The 19,496-nt window shown below is 35.3% G+C and overlaps 2 protein-coding genes across 2 annotated transcripts; one reads left to right on the top strand and one right to left on the bottom strand.

Annotated features, from left to right (window-relative positions):
* Window positions 1-5,924: 5,924 nt before the first annotated feature.
* On the bottom strand, window positions 5,925-6,686 carry LOC137747768 (uncharacterized). The gene has a single exon (XM_068487917.1). It carries the CDS (start codon window positions 6,684-6,686, stop codon window positions 5,925-5,927), a length of 762 nt encoding a protein of 253 aa, XP_068344018.1.
* A 4,874-nt stretch (window positions 6,687-11,560) lies between these two features.
* On the top strand, window positions 11,561-13,191 carry LOC137747769 (uncharacterized). The gene is made up of 2 exons (XM_068487918.1): window positions 11,561-12,431; window positions 13,067-13,191. The coding sequence occupies exons 1-2, from the start codon at window positions 11,561-11,563 to the stop codon at window positions 13,189-13,191; spliced, it is 996 nt and encodes a 331-aa protein (XP_068344019.1).
* The last annotated feature ends 6,305 nt before the right edge of the window (window positions 13,192-19,496 follow it).

Below are 19,496 nucleotides of genomic sequence, written 5' to 3' on the forward strand. Positions count from 1 at the left end.
GGCAATTAGCATGAGGATCTTGTCATTGGTGCATTGGTTAGGGCAAAAGTATCACGAGTCATCACAAGCATTGCTCCGCTAGTGCCACATTACCCTTCAATTTGTATTTATTAATGTGTCTTGTCTTAATTTTGGAGAAACTTCAACACCAAGACAAGATTGCATTACACAAAAACGTAACGTGTTATATATATATATGATGGTAGTTAGTAAGCCAAGATTAACATCATCATTATTGGAATTAATCAGTTTTATATTATGTGCCCGAATGGTTTGTACTATTCATGTCTCCATTAAAATTATGGTAAATGCATATTAAAATTGGTTAATTCAGGACAAAAGGTTCCCAAACTGTTTCATTTGTGTATAGGAGGTGTGAAACGTACGTTGCTGCTTATGTAGACACGTGTTGCTACTCCTTCGATAGTATAGAAGTAAAGAGTTGATAAAATTTGTCACTTAGTACTATAGACTAGTACTATTTCTCTTCATTTGTAAGTGAGAGACCTTAGATTTTATTCTCTACTTGGTTCTCTCATTCGAGTCCTGTCATCACCAAATCTTTGAAGTAGATTTATTGTTGAAATTTCCTTTTTGTTTCTTGCATCTCTGATTCCTATCAAACTCTAACCAACTAGCACATCAAGTCTAAAGGAACTTGTGAAGAATTTCCATAGTTAAAACAGCATTTGATCAACATCTACAACATTTCAAATTCTCCAAAAAAAAAATATCGATGCTTCTATACATCTCTCTGTTGGGTTCCTTAGTGCTAGGAAAAATCCTTTTGATCTTGGTTAGTTTTGGCACACCATTAATTTACAATTCAAATTATGCCAAACATTATTCACTTCATAAGAGATCCCTGTGCTTATTCATATTCGTGTGTGTAAAGTTGTAAACATTACGTATGCTCAAGCCCAAATAAGTTTTGAGTACCCTCCACTACTAAATCTCTTTATTGGTTTCATCGAGACTTGGATTTTTGGGCTTAGCTCCAACAGCACTCTCCTTGTCCTCCCTTAGTCTTCATTGGAGAATGACGTTTTAGTTTTCACAATAGAATAACGTAAAATTTCAATGTGATTATAACGTCATGTGAATTTATAAACGTGAACTTAATGGTTAAAGTTCGAGGTTACAGTCACACTGATTTTATTTTCTTTTTGCTCATCAAAAATTAAAAAAGAAAAAGGTTGCTTTCTAGTTTACTTGGCAATGACATGCTAGTTTTTCTCTACCCTATATCTTAACCATGCTTATTGTTAATTAATTTATCAACTTCACAAAGTCAGCTAGCCATCTCTTTCTACATTTATCTGTACTTTTCTTTTGTTGTTTTTACTAACCAAATGTATTAGAGTAATAATATAAGAAGTAAGACGTCGTACCATTGTAAACAATTTATGAAGTTACTGGTCCTTCCCAGCAAATTATTCAAGATTTTTAAGAAAGTGAACGTGACATATTTCATTTTAAAGTCTCCATTTCCCCCTATATATGGTGGAGTCATTTCCTTTTGCAATAATATGATGTGCAAACTAATTATTGAATATGCTTTAGCTGTCCTCGCGCAGCTTGCTTAAGGACACTTGGCAAGGAAGCTCAAGTATTTTCTAACATGCGGCTTTCTGTTAAATGTGAAATAATATAGTAATATACCTTAAAATCTTCTCACCTTGTCTCTTTCCCAAGCCAAAGTCACGAAATCAAATAAATTGATATATTTGGAAGCAACACTAATCTTAACCCCTTCTGAGTTTGTTCATACTAAGCGATCTGATCAACTAAAGAAGCTAGTTTCACTTGCAAGAGGTGTTATAGTTTGATATGAACCACCTTATGTCATATTTTATTCTCTATATATGAATCGAGCTGTGATAACTTTGATTATATGATATGCTATCTTTCTAAGCTAAGAAGACATGTTTCACGCTTTCATATATAGAGAACACTCAATGATAAGTTGTTATTATATGACAATTCTTATAACTAGTTTCTTTATTGTACATCACGCTTTCTCCTTGAATCAAAATAAGAGTTATAGCAAGGGTTTTTAACGAGGGCCACTTTCACGTTTTTTTAATCTCTTTTTCATGTTCTCTTCATTTCTTAATGAATATCATAACTTATCTTAAAAATTGAAGCAAGTTCACCTGTCCCATATATAAAAAAATTGAATCAAATTGTCGAATGCATGTGCTTCATATGGAGTTTTCTTTCTTGACTTTTCACCCCTTTCCATTGAATCCGTCCCAAAACTTATGAAACTTTCAAATAAGTGGTCAAAAATACTTCTACTTCAAACCCCTGATTAAGAAGTACCTTGAAAACTTCTTATTCAAACCTGTCAGAAAAGATGAAGAAAAATTTGGCTAAATAGTCAAAGATCCGTCAAAAAGTTACCAAGAAATCATTGTTTCCTTCTTTTAAGGCCAAAGCAAGAAGAAAAAGGAGGAAAGATCAAAGAAAACATCAATCTCACTACTCATAAAAGAAAACTAATGAAAATGGTTTGAAAACTTTGAGTTTTAATGATAATGACAAAATAAAGAGTAAAATGAATAGTACTAAATTTAACTTTTTAGTGTAAAAATATGTTTTTTCTTTAAAAATTTTAAATAGTACCTTAAGTATTTTGTTAAAACTTCTTAAAATTAAAAGGGACCACAATCAGATTCCAAGACCAAGTATGAAACCTAGTAGTTACACGCATCAAATTCTACATAATCAAGTACTATAAACTGATGTGGGTTTAATTACATTTGGAAGGGTGCAAGCCTTCAAGGGAACATCGAAAGACGTGACACTCGTGCAACCCACATACATATATATTATGAATATAATTTTGCTTTCAATTTTGTTTAACACCCCACATTTCCAACCAAATTCCAAAACTAATTAAAAAAAATGGTTTCATGATCTTGTTGGATGTATGGATTTCTCGATATTCAACATTCTAAGGCTTTCTCAGCGAAAGAACTTTGAAATGCTCAACCTCTTTAAATTTTTGCTACCAACTTTCTACGAATTTGGGTTATTTGACCACATAAGAAACCAAAATTTAACAGCGCTGGCCAATTAATTTTTAAAAGTATTCATAATACAGTCCAGTAATAATATATTATCCACGATTGAACTGATTTTTTGGATCTCGACAACCATCTGGCCCCGATGGTACGGGTGTTCAGAGAGGCAAGTTTGATCACCAGCTCCATTTTTCAGTCACTTTCTTCATTTCTGTCCACTCCAATTTTGAAGCCAAGGCCTAGCAGATGGTCCTTGGTTTCGATTTTGTTGCACAAAGGGGTGTTGGTTTGTGACAACAACCAACGCAAAAGCATGAACGAGCTGGAAAAGGTAGATATTTCAGTTAGCAACATGGTTGTGCATAATTCAGGTGAAGATTTTGTGGATGCTCAGAAGGTTCAATTTGTACAACGAAAGTTGGAGGTCTTGGCTTCAAGCATTGAAGGCATTGAAAATGGTTTGGAGGGATTGTTTAAGGTCTTGATCCACATCAGAGTTTCTCTCCTAAACATACTTTCTTGTTAAGATCATCCGTCGATTGGTTTCCATTTGCACCATATAATCTCCTTAGCGGCAGAATTTAAAGGATCAACGTATATTCTTTTTCATATTTTTGTCTAAACTAGCTATTAGTGCCCGCGCGATGTTGTGAGGATTAAACATATGTTAAACATGTCAAAAATTCTAAGTATATATACGATAAACAATACTATTCATATACACATGATTCATACCTTGTTGTCCATTAAAAGAAACGCAAACTGAAAAAATGCAAAGCAAAAATATGAATTGTACATGAAATTGTCTTCGATCCAAAATAGATACTATCTACAGTCCGACAAACAACGGGCAGAGGTAGAATAGAGTAGTCTCCCGTCTCTCTAAACTTGTTCTTACCCAAACAAAAAAAAAAACTATGTCAGAACTGAAACATAACCATTAGAAAATTAGATATTGTACAACACAGTAATTGTAAGAAACAAAAATGTTAAATACTGATGAATTAAGGTTATCGGTGAGAATTTGAGAGGCATATCATGTATGAATCTATGATGTTGGGGAGGCAACAACAGCACGGCATGCAAATAAATGGTGTGCGGTATTATTCGTAATGGGCTGATGGAGAGCCTGCAGCAGTTGTTCACGTTTTCAAGTATAGATGCACCATGCATGATATAATATATACAACTAATGTTTGAAAGATTAAATTTATAAACTATATTTGTAAATTAAATGACATGTCATTAATAAAAAATAAACACGTTAATCTACATTTAGTGTAACATCCCACATCGTTCAAGGGAGTGGATTCTGTAAGCATCATATGTATATTCTCATCTCTGCCTAGCACGAGGTCTTTTGGGAGCTCACTAGCTTCGAGTTCCGTAGGAACTCCAAAGTTAAGCGAGTTCGCATGAGAGCAATCCCAAGATGGGCGATCCACTGGGAAGTTCTCGTGTGAGTTCCCAGAAACAAAACTGTGAGGGCGTAGTCAGGGCCCAAAGCGGACAATATCGTGCTACGATGGAGTCGAACTCAGGATGTGGTGGGGACCCGTGCTGGGATGTGACAATTTGGTATCAGAGCCAATCCCTGGCCAAAAGTGTGCCGACGAGGACATCAGGTCCCTAAGGGTGGTGGATTGAAACATCCTACATCGCCTAGGGGAGTGGATCCTGTAAGCCTTATATATATATATATATATATATATATATATATATATATTCTCATCTCTATCTAGCACGAGGCATTTTGAGAGCTCAGCTTCGGGTTTCATAGGTACTCCGAAGTTAAGCGAGTTTGTGCGAGAGCAATCCCAGGATGAGTGACCCACTGGAAAACCGTCTAAGTTCCAAGAAACAAAACCGTGAGGGCGTGGTCAGGGCCCAAAGCGGACAATATCGTGCTACGGTGGAGTCGAGCCCGGAATGTGGTGGGGGCTCGAACTGAGATGTGACACTTAAATAATAATCGAATCATCAACTTTCATATTATTTAGTCTATAAAATCTAATCTCCTTAACCTTACTCAATATATGCGCTACTCATCTCATCGCATGCTCCAACCTCCAATGCGATTAAAAGAAAGTGTTTTTTGTTGTCTTAATTTGTTGGCAAAATAAAGTTGCAAGGGACGTCATATTTCAGAGCGATGATGAGAGTGAAGACAGGGGTAGACCCACGTTGCATGCCATCACAGACTCACATGCGTGCGTATGGGATCTGCATGCTTTGGGATCGATAACTTATACGAAAGAGCTCAATTCCTTCAGATCTAATCAACTAATATTTCCTCGAAAAGAAAATAATAACCAACTAATACATTTCCTCTTCATTAAAAGGAGTCACTATATAGGTAATTGCCATTGGTCACCTTCTAAAGCTTTGCTTTACTGGAAATTCCTCCCAAACCCTAATACTGAATACCTATCTACCATCATATTAGAATTTTCACTTTCATAAGCCAGCTAACTCTAGGTAAACCCATCCAAAAATGAGATAACAAAAGAAAAAAAAAACAGCTCCTATCTGCTTTGCAAGATTAATTTAAACAAAAAATACAACTAAAATTCTCCGTTCTCCAATGATTTTTGGTGCAAAGACTTGAGAGAGATAATTAAGCAGAGATCACCACCTGTCTCTTACAAAGCTAGAATGTAAAATAATAAATGTTCAATATATGATTTGGTACTCAAGTCCAATCCATCCATTACAACTTAAAATTTCAAGGAAATATCATGATGTGATTCAAGAACTTGAGCATCAATTGTATTTGATTGTAAGGCTATATATACATTACAAATGCATAGCAGAAAAAATAATCCCAAAGGAATCCTAAAAAATGTGGATGCCTTGAGGATTTTTTGATACATATACATGGCCTTTGAGAACACATTATTGTGAGATTATGTTCAAAAGAGAAGCTCTTGTTTTAATCATGCACCTAAAAACGCTCTCTAAACCATTCTCAAGGCTCTCAATGGTTACTTCCAAAGCCTCCAATCTTTTATTTGCACATTCAAATGTAGCAGTTGATGATTTGCATAGATTGTATAAAGCAGCATCAAGGCGATGTTGCAAGACCAAGAGGGATTGGAAGATAGACATGTTCTTCACACGAACTTCTCTAAGAACTCGAATCACGGCAGTGAGATGGTGATCTTGCTCAAGAAGTGGCGATGTTGCAATTTTATTGTCTACTTGTTTCAAAGATGTGATCAATTTCTTGGCATCCTTGTTCATCTTCTTTCTGAAGCAAGTGTACTTGGAAATGCTGCTTTCAAGGCTTGTGTCTCCCTTTCTCCTCCTAAGAGCAGATTGAAGATCTCTAACATGTTCCTTGATTGTTGAAATTTCATCTCCTGTGATGCCACATACGTCCAAGAGCCTCATGAGTGATCCATCCAACAACTCATCCATGCACTTCTTTTGTTGGTGTTGAGAAAGGAGCTGTTGGGTTGATGCCATCTGTAAAAGATCATCTACACACTCATACAACTCGTCTAGCCCACATAGAGATTTGCAGATTGAGTCTGAAGTTGAATCGCAAGATGACGATGTTTGGAGCCTGTTCAGCTCCTCTTCAACCCTAAGAGTAGTAGGGTGAGACCTTGAGGGCAAGCTGATTGATCTAATAACATGGTGCTTGGCAGCCATCGTTTAGGGTTTGACAAAAAGCTCAAAGTTGAGATTGTTCTTTGTTTTTTAAAGAGCTCAAGTTTGAGGTGTTTTTGATCCTTACTATCTTTGGGAATGCCTATATTATATGCTAACACAGAGAGGGGAGAGGGGAGAGGGGTTTTTTTTTGGGGGGGGGGGGGGGGGGGGGGGGGGGGTGGTGGGGGATGGTGAGGGTGGTGGAACCAAGACTGTTCAAGTCAATATGGAGCATGTGGAGCCCTCAATAATATGCAATTTCTTTAGGTATGGCTATTAGCATGAGGATCTTGTCTTTGGTGCATTGGTTAGGGCAAAAGCATCACGAGTCATCACAAACATTGCTCCGCTAGTGCCACATTACCCTTCAATTTGTATTTATTAATGTGTCTTGTCTTAATTTTGGAGAAACTTCAACACCAAGACAAGATTACATTAAACAAAAAACGTAACAGATTATATAGATGTATGGTAGTTAGAAAGCCAAGATTAACATCATCATTGGAATTAATCAGTTTTATATTATGTGCACGAGTGGTTTGTACTATTCATGTCTCCATTAAAATTATGGTAAATGCATTTTAAAATTGGTTAATTCAAGACAAAAGGTCCCCAAACTGTTTCATTTGTGTATAGGAGGTGTGAAGAGTACGTTGCTGCTTATGCAGACACGTGTTGCTACTCCTTCAGTTGTATAGAAGTAAAGAGTTGATAAAATTTGTCACTTAGTACTATTTCTCTTCACTTGTAAGTGAGATATCTTAGATTTGATTATCTGTTTGGTTCTCTCATTTGAGTCCTCTCATCACCAAATCATTAAAGTAGATTTCTTGTTGAAATTTCCTTTTTGTTTCTTGCATCTCTGATTCCTATCAAACTCTAAACAACTAGCACATCAAGGCTAAAGGACCTTGTGAAGAATTTCCATAGTTAAAACAGCATTTGATCAACATCTACAACATTTCAAATTCTCCAAATATATATATATATATATATATATATATATATATATATATATATATATATCGATCCTTCTATACATCTTTCTGTTGGGTTCCTTAGTGCTAGGCAAAATCCTTTTGATCTTGGTTATTTTTGGCACACCATTAGTTTACAATTCAAATTATGCCGAACATTATTCACTTCATATGATATCCCTATGCTTTTTCATATTCGTGTGCGTAAAGTTGTAAACAGTACGTGTGTTCAAGCCCAAATAAGTTTTGAGTACCCTCCACTACTAAAACTCTTTATTTGTTTCATAAAGAATTAGATATTTGGGCTTGGCTCCAACGCCACTCTTTTTGTCCTCCCTTAGAGCAAGCCCAGGGTTGCTGGTTGCTCGGGGGACGGGGAAGAGAAAAGGGGCCCGAGGCTCTGTGGACCGGCTTTAGCGTTGGAGAGCCCGAGTGAAGGTGGAGGCCTGAGCTCCGGGCCCGTGGAGAATTGCCAGCCCGAGAGCCTGAGGCCCTGTGATGCCAGCGCTGACGTCAGCCTAGCGTCAGGCCTTATTTAATTTTTTTTCTGTCAGGCGCGTGCACCCCACTCGCACGTGGGGGCGCGTCGCCAACACAAAATCAAAAAAAACATTTGCTTTTTTAGTTACCATTGGGAAGCCATGTGGCTTCCCACGGTACGTTCGATCTCAACGGATATTTAATTTGGACCGTTCGATCTCAACGGTCAAAAAAAAAAGTCTTATTTAATATCCACCGTTCGATCTGAGATCAACGGTGGATATTAATATGCTTTATAAAGAAAAAATAGTTTTAAAATTAAGAAAAGTTACCGTTGTGACACATGGCACAATCTGAAGTGTTAGAATTCATATTTTTTTATATCCAACGGCAGAGATTAATTACTTGAATAAAAATTTTAAAAAAAAATTGTAAAAAATTCAAAAATTTTTTTTTTTTACTTTTCTATAAATATCCTCAAATATTGTAAACAGATTATGACACGTGACGCGACGTGATTGATTAATAATCTTATCAGAAATCCATCACCAATAATTATATTTTCGGATAATGACACATGGCATAACGAGTACGATTAAAAAATTTATCGGAAATCCCCAATAATTGTCTTTTCAGATTTTATGACAAGTGGCGCAACGACAACGATTAAAAATCTTATCCGAAATTACAAATAAAATTATTTTGTATTATTTAATAATACTTCGGATAATGACACGTGGCGCAACGAGAACGATTAAAAATCTTATCCGATATTACAATTAAAATTATTTTGTATTATTTTATAAATAAAAAAAATACTAATATTTTATTGTCTATTGCCAGAGCTATTGAAGTGTAACGGTGGAGATGCAAATGCTATTGCCAGGGCTATTACTGTTCATAAGGTGGATTGAATAGTGCATAGCCTGGGGGGAGGGCTCCAACGCTGGAGTTGCTCTTAGAAAGTCTTCATTGGGGAAGCACGTTTAGTTTTCACAATAGGACAACGTGAATTTTCAGTGTGGCATCTCGTGAATTTATAAACGTGAACTTAAGATGGCTAATGGTCAAGATTACAGTCACACTGATTTTTTTTTTTTTTTTTTTGCTCATCTAAAAAAGAAAAAGGTTGCTTTCTAGTTTACTTGGCAATGATATGCTAATTTTTCTCTACCCTATATCTTAACCATGCTTATTGTTAATTAATTTATCAACTTTACAAAGTCAGCTAGCCATCTCATTCTACATTTATCTGTACTTTTTTTTGTTGTTTTTGCTAACCAAATGTATTAGAGTAATAATATATGAAGTAAGACGTCGTACCATTGTAAATAATTTATGATGTGACTGGTACTTCCCAACAAATTATTCAAGATTTTTAAGGATGTGAATGTGACATGTGTCATTTTTAAGTCTCAATTTCCCACGATATATGGTGGAGTCATTTCCCTTTGCAATAATATGATGTGCAAATCAATTATTGAATATGCTTTAGTTCAAGTATTTTAAATTGAAAGAATATAGTAATATACCTTAAAATCTTCTCAACTTGTCTCTTTTCCAAACCAAAGTCACGAAATCAAATAAATTGATATATTTGGAAGCAACACTAATCTTAAACTCCTCTGAGTTTGTTCATACTAAGCGATCCTGATCAACTAGGGAAGGTAGTTTCATTTGCAAGAGGTGTTATGGTTTGATATGAACCATCTTATGTCATTTTCTATTCTCTATATATAAATCGAGCTGTGATAACTTTGATTATATGATATGTCATCTTTCTAAGTCAAGAAGATATATTTCACGCTGTCATATATAGAGAACACTTAGTAATAAGTTATTATTATAGGACAATTCTTATAATTAGTTTCTTTATAGTACATCATGTTTTTTCTTTGAATCAAAATAAGAGTTGTAGCAAAGGTTTTTAGCGAGAGCCACTTTCATGTTTTCTTGATCTCTTGTTCATGTTATCTTCATTTCTTAATGAATATCACAGCTTATCTTTCTTAAAAAATGACGCAAGTTCACATGTCCCATAAATAAAAAAATTGAATCAAATTGTCGAATGGATATGGAGTTTTCTTTCTTGACTTTTCAGCTTTTCCCTTTCCATTGAGTCCGTCCCAAAACTTATGAAACTTTCAAATAAGTGGTCAAAAATACTTCTAATTCAAACCACTGATTACGGAGAACATTTTCATTGTAATAGGAATATTGATGGAATATACTATATATTTTAATGTAAGTGGTGAAAATATTTATTTTTTTAAGTTATTAACTTTTTAACATATATATCATATTATTTGTATAATAACACGTTATGTAACATCATATATACCGAACACACTAAAAAAATCTCTCATGATTAAGAAGTACTTGAAAAACTTCTTATTCAAACCTGTCAGCAAAGATGAAGAAAAATTTGGCCAAATAGTCAAAAGATCTGTCAAAAAGTTACCAAGAAATCATCGTTTCCTTCTTTTAAGGCCAAATCAAGAAGAAAAAGGAGGACAGATCACAGAAAACAACAATCTCGCTCACTACTCATAAAATTAAAGGGACCACAATCAGATTCGAAGACCAAGTATGAAACCTAGTAGTTACACGCATCAAATTCTACATAATCAAGTACTATAAACTGATGTAGGTTTAATTGCATTTGGAAGGGTGCAAGCCTTCAAGGGAGCATCGAAAGACATGATACTCGTGCAACCCATATACATATTTATTATGAATATAATTTTTGCTTTCAATTTTGTTTAACACCCCACATTTCCAACCAAATTCCGAAACTAATTAAAAAAAAAATGATTTCATGATCTTGATGGATATATGGATTTCTCGATATTCAACATTCTAAGGCTTTCTCAGCGAAAGAACTTTGAAATGCTCAACCTCCTTAAATTTTTGCTACCAACCTTCTTTGAATTTGGGTTATTTGACCACATAAGAAACCAAAATTTAACAGCGCCGGCCAATTAATTTTTAAAAGTATTTAGAATACAGTCATGTAATAATATATTATTTACAACTAGATTGATTTTTTATACCGCAAACAAAAATAATTAATTTTTGAATAACACCTTACCCAAAAAATAATATTAAGCTGATATTAAAATTGAACAGATACTTAGTTCATATTTGATGCGAGAGACGTGACAATATAACTCACGCCATGAAACAATAGCTCACCGGCCTCCACATGTCGATAACATTGACCTAAGGACCCAAAAGATGCTTCTGGCGAATCTGGCCTCCCCTCCCATCTTCTTTCAAATTTGTACCTCGGTATATATATGCGACTTCGAAATCTAAACCATACAACACAACTTCTTCAATCCAATTCCTATAAGTTTCTATAAGTTCTTTTAACTTTCACAAAATTTCAACCTTTCTATGATGAAAAGAGCAACAATGGCTTCGTTCTCTCCAAAACCCTCAAAGCTTTACAATGTTGGATCAATTAGTATGCCGGTTAGGTCACATCCAAGCACATCCAAAACTGAGGAAGAGCTGAACAAGCTCAAGGTCTGGGAGGCACAGTTGACATCTTCATCGTCGTCGTCACCTGTGTCATCAGAAGCGGATTCAATATGCAAAGGGCTAGGTGGTCTCAAGGAGTTGTACGTTTGTATTGAGGAGCTTCTTCACCTGCCATTGGCACAGCAAGCTCTAGCCCTTCACCAAAACGAGAAATGGGTTGAAGAGCTGTTGGATAGTTCTGTCAAATACTTGGATGTATGTGGAAACACAAAAGATTCCATTTTGACCATGAAGGAAAGCGTTAGAGATCTTCAATCTGCGCTTCGGAGAAGAAAGGTGGGAGATTCGAGCTTTGAAGACATTGTGAGTTCATATGTTTGCATAAGAAAAAAGATGAACAAGGAAATTGTGCAGTTTGTGGCATCATTGAAGCAAATGGATCAAAAGTACGAAGCATTTCCTTTGGATCTCGACAACCATCTGGCCCCGATGGTGCGGGTGTTCAGAGAGGCAAGTTTGATCACCAGCTCCGTTTTTCAGTCACTTTCTTCATTTCTGTCCACTCCAATTTTGAAGCCAAGGCCTAGCAGATGGTCGTTGGTTTCGATTTTGTTGCGCAAAGGGGTGTTGGTTTGTGACAACAACCAACGCAAAAGCATGAACGAGCTGGAAAAGGTAGATATTGCAGTTAGCAACATTGTTGTGCATAATTCAGGTGAAGATTTTGTGGGTGCTCAGAAGGTTCAATCTGTACAACGGAAGTTGGAGGTCTTGGATTCAAGCATTGAAGGCATTGAAAATGGTTTGGAGGGATTGTTTAGGGTCTTGATCCACATCAGAGTTTCTCTCCTAAACATACTTTCTTGTTAAGATCATCCGTCGATTAGTTTCCACTAGAAGGGGAGCCCGCACTATGCTGTGGTTTTTAAAACTGTATAAAATATATATAACTATTTATATACATGTAGAAATATCAAATCCATGCATACTGATCACCTGACATTATGAAATTTTGACATTAAGAACAAAATAAGGAGCAAAATAGCCCTCTCATCTCAACAACTACAGAGTGACTTTACAAAAGTTTTTGCAACAGAGTACATCAAATATCGATCAACAACTTGGAGGCAACATCTCACCACCTGAACCATATAAGGGATCAAAATATCCGTCAATTATATACACAATATTTCAATTCTATTTATGAAATTCATGATACAGAAACCTACTTTGGTTTGATTAATGATTCCAACCACCATTAAATCGTCATAGTTTCCCAGTGACAACCAAATTTGCAATCACTTGAAAGTTTTTTTTTTAATTTTTTTTATATTTTTTTATAGAGTATGTATGATTTGTGTATATAAATTCCATCTACATATGCAGTAGTACATCACCCTGTATTGAACTAAATTAATTACATATGAAGTGCTGCAGGACTATCCTGCAACGCCAGTTTCAGCCGAATCAACAGGCAGATAGAGGAGCCATCTTTCGATGTATTGCCTTGTAACACTGGACACCGCATAGAGGGAGCTTCAACTTCGAATCCTGGTATTTGAGTGGATTTGTACAATACGGTCCGGCACACTTTTCACGGCCTATGACAGTAACTGAAATAAAAAAAACATAAAAATAAAAATAATGATTAACAGATAAACTTCATGATATATGTATATATGTATTTCTTTAAACGGAGAGATGTGCTTGAAAACCAGGTTTGAGACGTAATGATCTCCGAAAATTTTACATGAAGGGGAAAAAATAGTGCATCGAAAGTCTAAATTTATATGTCCAAAATGTTTACAACTGTATTTACATATATTTACAACTATGTTAACAACTCTATTTATACATATATGTACAACATATTTACAATCCTATTTACGTGTAATATCCTAATCAACATTTAATTGAAATGAATAATTAGTGAATTGCTCAATAAGCTCCGAGTTCTTTTCACTTAGCCAAGAGTAATGGCATGCATGAGGAAAGTTGAAGGTGGTGACATCAAATTTCCTCCATTGGAGACAAGATGGATGTCCATCTAATACACATAAACTTCATGCAACACCAAGAACCCCATCCTCGTTTGCTCTTCCAAATATGACCAACTGCTCCAATGCTCTGCCTACAAAGAACCTAGAACATCGAATCGATTAATCACAAATTTAAACAACCCCAAAATTTAATTTGTAGCCCAAAAAACTAGAGGAATAGTAATTGTGACATTTGATGAGTACATATATGAAAAATGTACCTGAAGATCGAAACTTTCATCAAATAAATCATACAAAAAAAAAAAAAAAAAAAAACAGAAATAGAGAAACCCAAAATTATAATTGCATAAAATTAGATCATCCATTTCAGTCTTGCGTAAATATACCATCACGCATAACAAATTTGCCTATATGATGGTGATACACAACGTGATTGTTCAGATTCAAACCACACACAAAGCACTTGTAGCTCCCAAGTATACATGTATCACATTCTAATGTTTGCTTGTTGACTTTGCTCCTGGAGTCCTGACTAATGTTATCTCCTTTAGCGGTGCACTTTTTTCTCCAAAGTTGCTTCCTTAAACATCCCTCTTTCCTAAAAATAAAAGACCCAAAACATATCATATAAGGCATCAACGCTATTAACGCTTATTAAAGAAATTGGTCACAATAGGTTTCACATACATCAATTCTAAACCTAAAACATGAGCATTGCTGGCAACAGATGTAGAGTTTTCTTTTTCATGTTATGGTGATTCCGACAACGATTACTGTCGATCACCACCACCAATAGACTTCCCTCAACTCCTGGAGTAAGGCCCAAGCATTGGATGAGGCATCGGAGTTTGTTTTGGTGATGAATCGAGGAACATCCATTTCTAGGTTTTACATCGGGTTCAAGGGCAATTGGAGCTTTTCCCAGCCAAATTGGACTTGGCCATAGGTATGAAACTTGTTCCACTCACTGAGATCTATTTTGCCTGTAAAATTTGGTAATTTTTTGAAATAGTTGAATTTTCCAGCAACTTGGAGCGGCGAGTGGCCAGTGGGCCGACGATGTCTTTCTAAGTCCAATTAGATGCCTTGAAATCATAATTGATATCCGTATGAAGTGTTTTGACTGTTTGAACCTAGTTTCATTATGATACATCACTTGATCAAATTTTGAATCACCAATCCGACTGTTGGATCGTCACCAAATCCTAATGCGTTATAGAACATAATATTTGAGGATAACCGGAACTGATGGATTGGGAATCCGACGTATGGATCTTACCGAATTAGATTTCTAAGTTAGTAAAATTAATTGTTAACCGCCACCTAATTCTAGCAATTGGCAGAGATCCGACTATTGGATCGCAATGAGATTTTAGTATGTTGTTCTTTGAGCATAATGTGGACCTTAAGAAGTTACGGATCTAGATTATGATGTGCGGATCTTCCAGATTAAATTGCTAGGGTGTGGACCCCACCATTGACGTTTGGTCAACGGGTCTTGAACCATTTGAATTACTAAAATTAGTATTACTAGAGACTCAATGAAGCTTTGCGGACTTGTCTCAGTGAGTGACTTTAACATATGTGATATGGTGTTTACCTGATTCTTGATATTAATATCATTTGTGGATATGACATGGTTTTATAAATGTGTTTTCTATTAAAATGTGATTCTTTTATAATTGGCCATCGATCTATTGTTATTAAATGTGATTTGATTCATGGATTGGAAATATTTATGGAAAAGTGATTCGAATTGCGTATTGAAATGTTTTGTAAATTGAAGGCTAGTAGGAGACTATGACCTTGCTTGGTTAATCTGCATTGGGGGGTCATTAATGGTCCTGCTTGGTTAATCCGCATTGGGGGACCATACTATATATGGATCGCACTTGGTTAATCTGTATTGGGTGATCACTGCCTAATAATTCTGTAGGTGTGACTCTGCTTGGTTAATCTGCGTTGTAGGGTCACTACCTACCTGATTATCTTGACCTTGCTTGGTTAATTCACATTGGGGGGCCACTAGTGGTCCTGCTTGGTTAATCCGCATTTAGGGACCATACTATATATGGATCGCGCTTGGTTAATCCGCGTTGGGCGATCCTTATGGCCATGTATGCTTAGGAGTGATCATGTTTGGTTAATCTGCATTGGGTGATCACTTCCTAATAGTTGTAGGAGTGACTCTACTTGGTTAATCCGCATTAGTGGGTCACTGCCTACTTGGTTACTTTCTGAGGGGTGGCTCTGCTTGGTTAATCCGCTTAGGAGGGCCACTTCCTGTTTAGTTACTTATGTAGGTTTCGGCCGAACTACGTCCCTCTAGCCCTAGTTTTTAATGTACATATGAACAATGGTTTTTGAGAATCTTGTGGTTTGAATTAGAAATGCCGTTGGATGTCTGGGTGACTCATTCGGTGTTCTCAGCGACTTGATTATGATATCATAAAGCATGATTCTGTACTTGATACTTATAGATTGTGATCGATGGTCTGTTTTATTGAATATCACATACTTGTATTATTATCACTCACCCAAGTTTCGCAGCTTAACCGAGTTCTGATTTGCCAGTGCACCATTCCCTTGATGTAGGCATTGATTTTACATATGACAGGTCTAGGTAAAGTATGCGAAACAGGTTGGTATTTTGGTTTCGTTGAGTGGTTCGGAACCCAATGTTGTTGGATTCGGTTGAGTTGTTCGGAATCCTTGCTTTTGCTAATTCCCATAAGATTAGTCTAGAACCCTAGATTCAAGTGAATGGGAATTACCCACAATAAATCTTGTGAACGTAAATTAGAATTACAATGTTTATTACTCATAATCCAAGTAGGGAATTATATAGAGTTCCTTAGTTAAATTTGTGAAATGATAAGTTATCGCATTGATTGATTAACATAAATAAATGCTAAGATCATGCATTTTTTATTCATGAATTGATTAATTAACGGGATTGCGGAATGACTTTGGATATAGATGTCATTATTATGATTATTTTAGTTGATCAATGTGGCTTGAGAAGAATATTGTGCTTCGTCATTGGTTCTTTGACATATTGCATGGTATGCATTGTGATATATTGTTGAGACATAGTGATTTATGTGATGGATGTTTGAGTGTAGTGAAATGACGAACTACAAATGGCTTAATCCCTATTGAGGGTACGTAGGCAGTCTAACTGGAGGTTAGATGCAACCATAAAGTGTAGAAAAAAATTACTACACAATTGGAGGCATGGCATGTGCTTGGTACATATCTCGGAGGCGGGTATGTTAGATATATGGTTATTTGATGAAGTCACGTGTCGATCCTGGACGTATGTTGGGATCGGGGCGTGACACCAGTAATCCAGAAAAGCAGAGTGAAGAAAAGAAGAGGAAAGAGAAAAACGACCCGATAGCCACGCACGCATAACACACATGACCAAGGGAAAAATCGCCACTCCACTATAAAATCCCACCAAAATAAAAAAAAACGTTGAAGAAAATAAGGAGCAAATCCGTCCGCACAATAGTAAGTGAGGAACCCAAAAACTGGGTTTTTTTTTTTTTTTTTGGTGAACCAAAAACTGAGTTTCAGTATATATAAATTTGTACCATATAATCTCCTTAACGGCATAATTTAAAGGATCAACGTATATTATTCTTCATATTTTTATCTAAACTAGCTATTGGTGCCTGTACAGTGTTGCAGGGATTAAACCTATGTTAAACATGTCAAAAGTTCTAAGCATAAATATGATAAACAATATTATTTATATACACGTGATTCATGCCTTGTTGCCCATTAAAAGAAACACAAACAAAATGCAAAGCAAAAATATGAATTGTACATGAAATTGTCTTCGATCCAAAATAGCCACTATCATCGGTCGGACAAACAACGGGCAGAGGTATAGGTCTTACTGCATTACTTCGGACTAGAATTTTCTCCCCTCCTCTTTCCATCCCCTTCCATCTCCTTCTCTTACATTTTCTATTTTGTCTTTCTCTTTCTATAAAAAAAAATTAATATAAGATGTTGACGTGACTTAACTGTGACCGTTCAATTCGGAGAAAAGGGAAAGGGAGGAAAAAAAAAGAGGAGAGATAATCCTACTTCCATTACTTCAGGCTTGCTTCGGGTCCAATCTGAAGTTGGTTCTAAGGCTGGCTTGGAACCCTTCCCTTGAAAAGGATCTTTCGCTTAAGAAGCCGCTAGTGTCAAAAGAAAACAAAAAAGATATCATTGACTGACTATGTCAGCATCAAACCCAAAAAGAAAATAAAACAATGGCAACATTGTAATTAATTCAAAATCGAGGCCCCATTCCATATGCAACATGAATAGTGCAATTTGAATCTCTAGTCTAAACTATGATAATGTGAATTTTCATGTACTTGTGTGTGTGTAAGGAAATGTTATTGGCACTTCAAAAATCGCATTCTACATTCCTCATAAGTGTATTTTTTTTTCCAAATATAAAAAGTTTGGAGTGTAGAATGTAAGTTTTGGAGTGCCAATAACAATTCCATATATATATATACATATATGTGTGTGTGTGTGTGTATCAGGTCCTTTATACAAATGGATTCCTATTTTTTGAAAAAATGGGGATTAGGTGTGGACCTCACTCCACATCGAATTTCAACAATTTGAACCGTCTATGTTGTTAGTCTCAATTCATAGATCATCCTTGCAAAAATTCAATTCAATCCGAAACAATTTGCCTATTTAATTATCAAGATCAAATTTCATTCTTTCTTATATAACAAAGTATTCGTTCATTTCTTAGAACCCAATTAGATGTCCTAAATATTTCCGATTTGGCTAATATTTTGTTAGGATGATCTATAAGGTACAACTTAAAAAATAGACGGTTCAGATCGTTAAAATTTGATGTGGTGTGGACCCCACAACTAATTACCACTTTTATAAAAAAATATTAGAATCTCTTCCCTTGAAGGTTTCCTGTATGTATATATACACGTTTGAGGCTAAATTTTATTCTGAATCGTTATTGCTCCCATTCAGTTAAATCTTATATTAGTTATTAGTCTTAAAACTAGTGCTAGAAAATTCTTAGAGGTGTTCTGTATATGAAATTCTAAACACATGCTTATGTTTCTCGATGGGTAGATTTTTATCTGATTACAATTCAATGTGACAAAATTAAATTAGAAATGAATGATGATTTTAATATGAACATCTAGCAATGATCCGGAGTTAACAATTTACCATGCATGATTCTGATTAGTTTGAAGGTTTATTAGTCGAAATACTCCCTAAAATGATAATTGAGTCTCAGATTACCTTTTAACATTGGTTTTGTCTCACTTTGTCCCTTGAAACTGACATTTTCAACTCTTTTGTCTCACTTTACCCACTTCTGTTAATTTACTATTAAATTTAAGGGTATTTTAGATATTTCAGTTTTTACACATTTATTTACCTATATCCTACACACTAAATAAGTCTCAATTTTATTTTTGACAACTCTAATTCAAGCGTATAAATTTTGGGCATTTTTAAAAATAAATTATTCAATCAATAGAAAAATTTCGAACAACAAAATCATTGTATCATAGTTTGAAACAAAAAAATTTCACATTGTTGAGCACTAATTCCACTAGGCATGAGCTTTTTCAAACTGTGCACGTTTGCTTTAAATGATCTTTTTGGTTTGGGAAGTATTTTGGGTAGGATAGCTTAATGGTATAATGATTTTGTTGTAATGAATATTTTTCAGTTGCAAAGTTTCGAGCTAATACATGGATGTCTTGCAAGTAAAATGACTACACAAACAAATGTAACCCTTATTTTGGTTGATACAATGATTTTGTTACTCGGAAAAATTTCTATTGATTGAATAATTTATTTTAAAA

This window comes from Pyrus communis, chromosome 10, assembly GCF_963583255.1.
Source record: "Pyrus communis chromosome 10, drPyrComm1.1, whole genome shotgun sequence".
Taxonomy (NCBI): Eukaryota; Viridiplantae; Streptophyta; class Magnoliopsida; order Rosales; family Rosaceae; genus Pyrus; species Pyrus communis.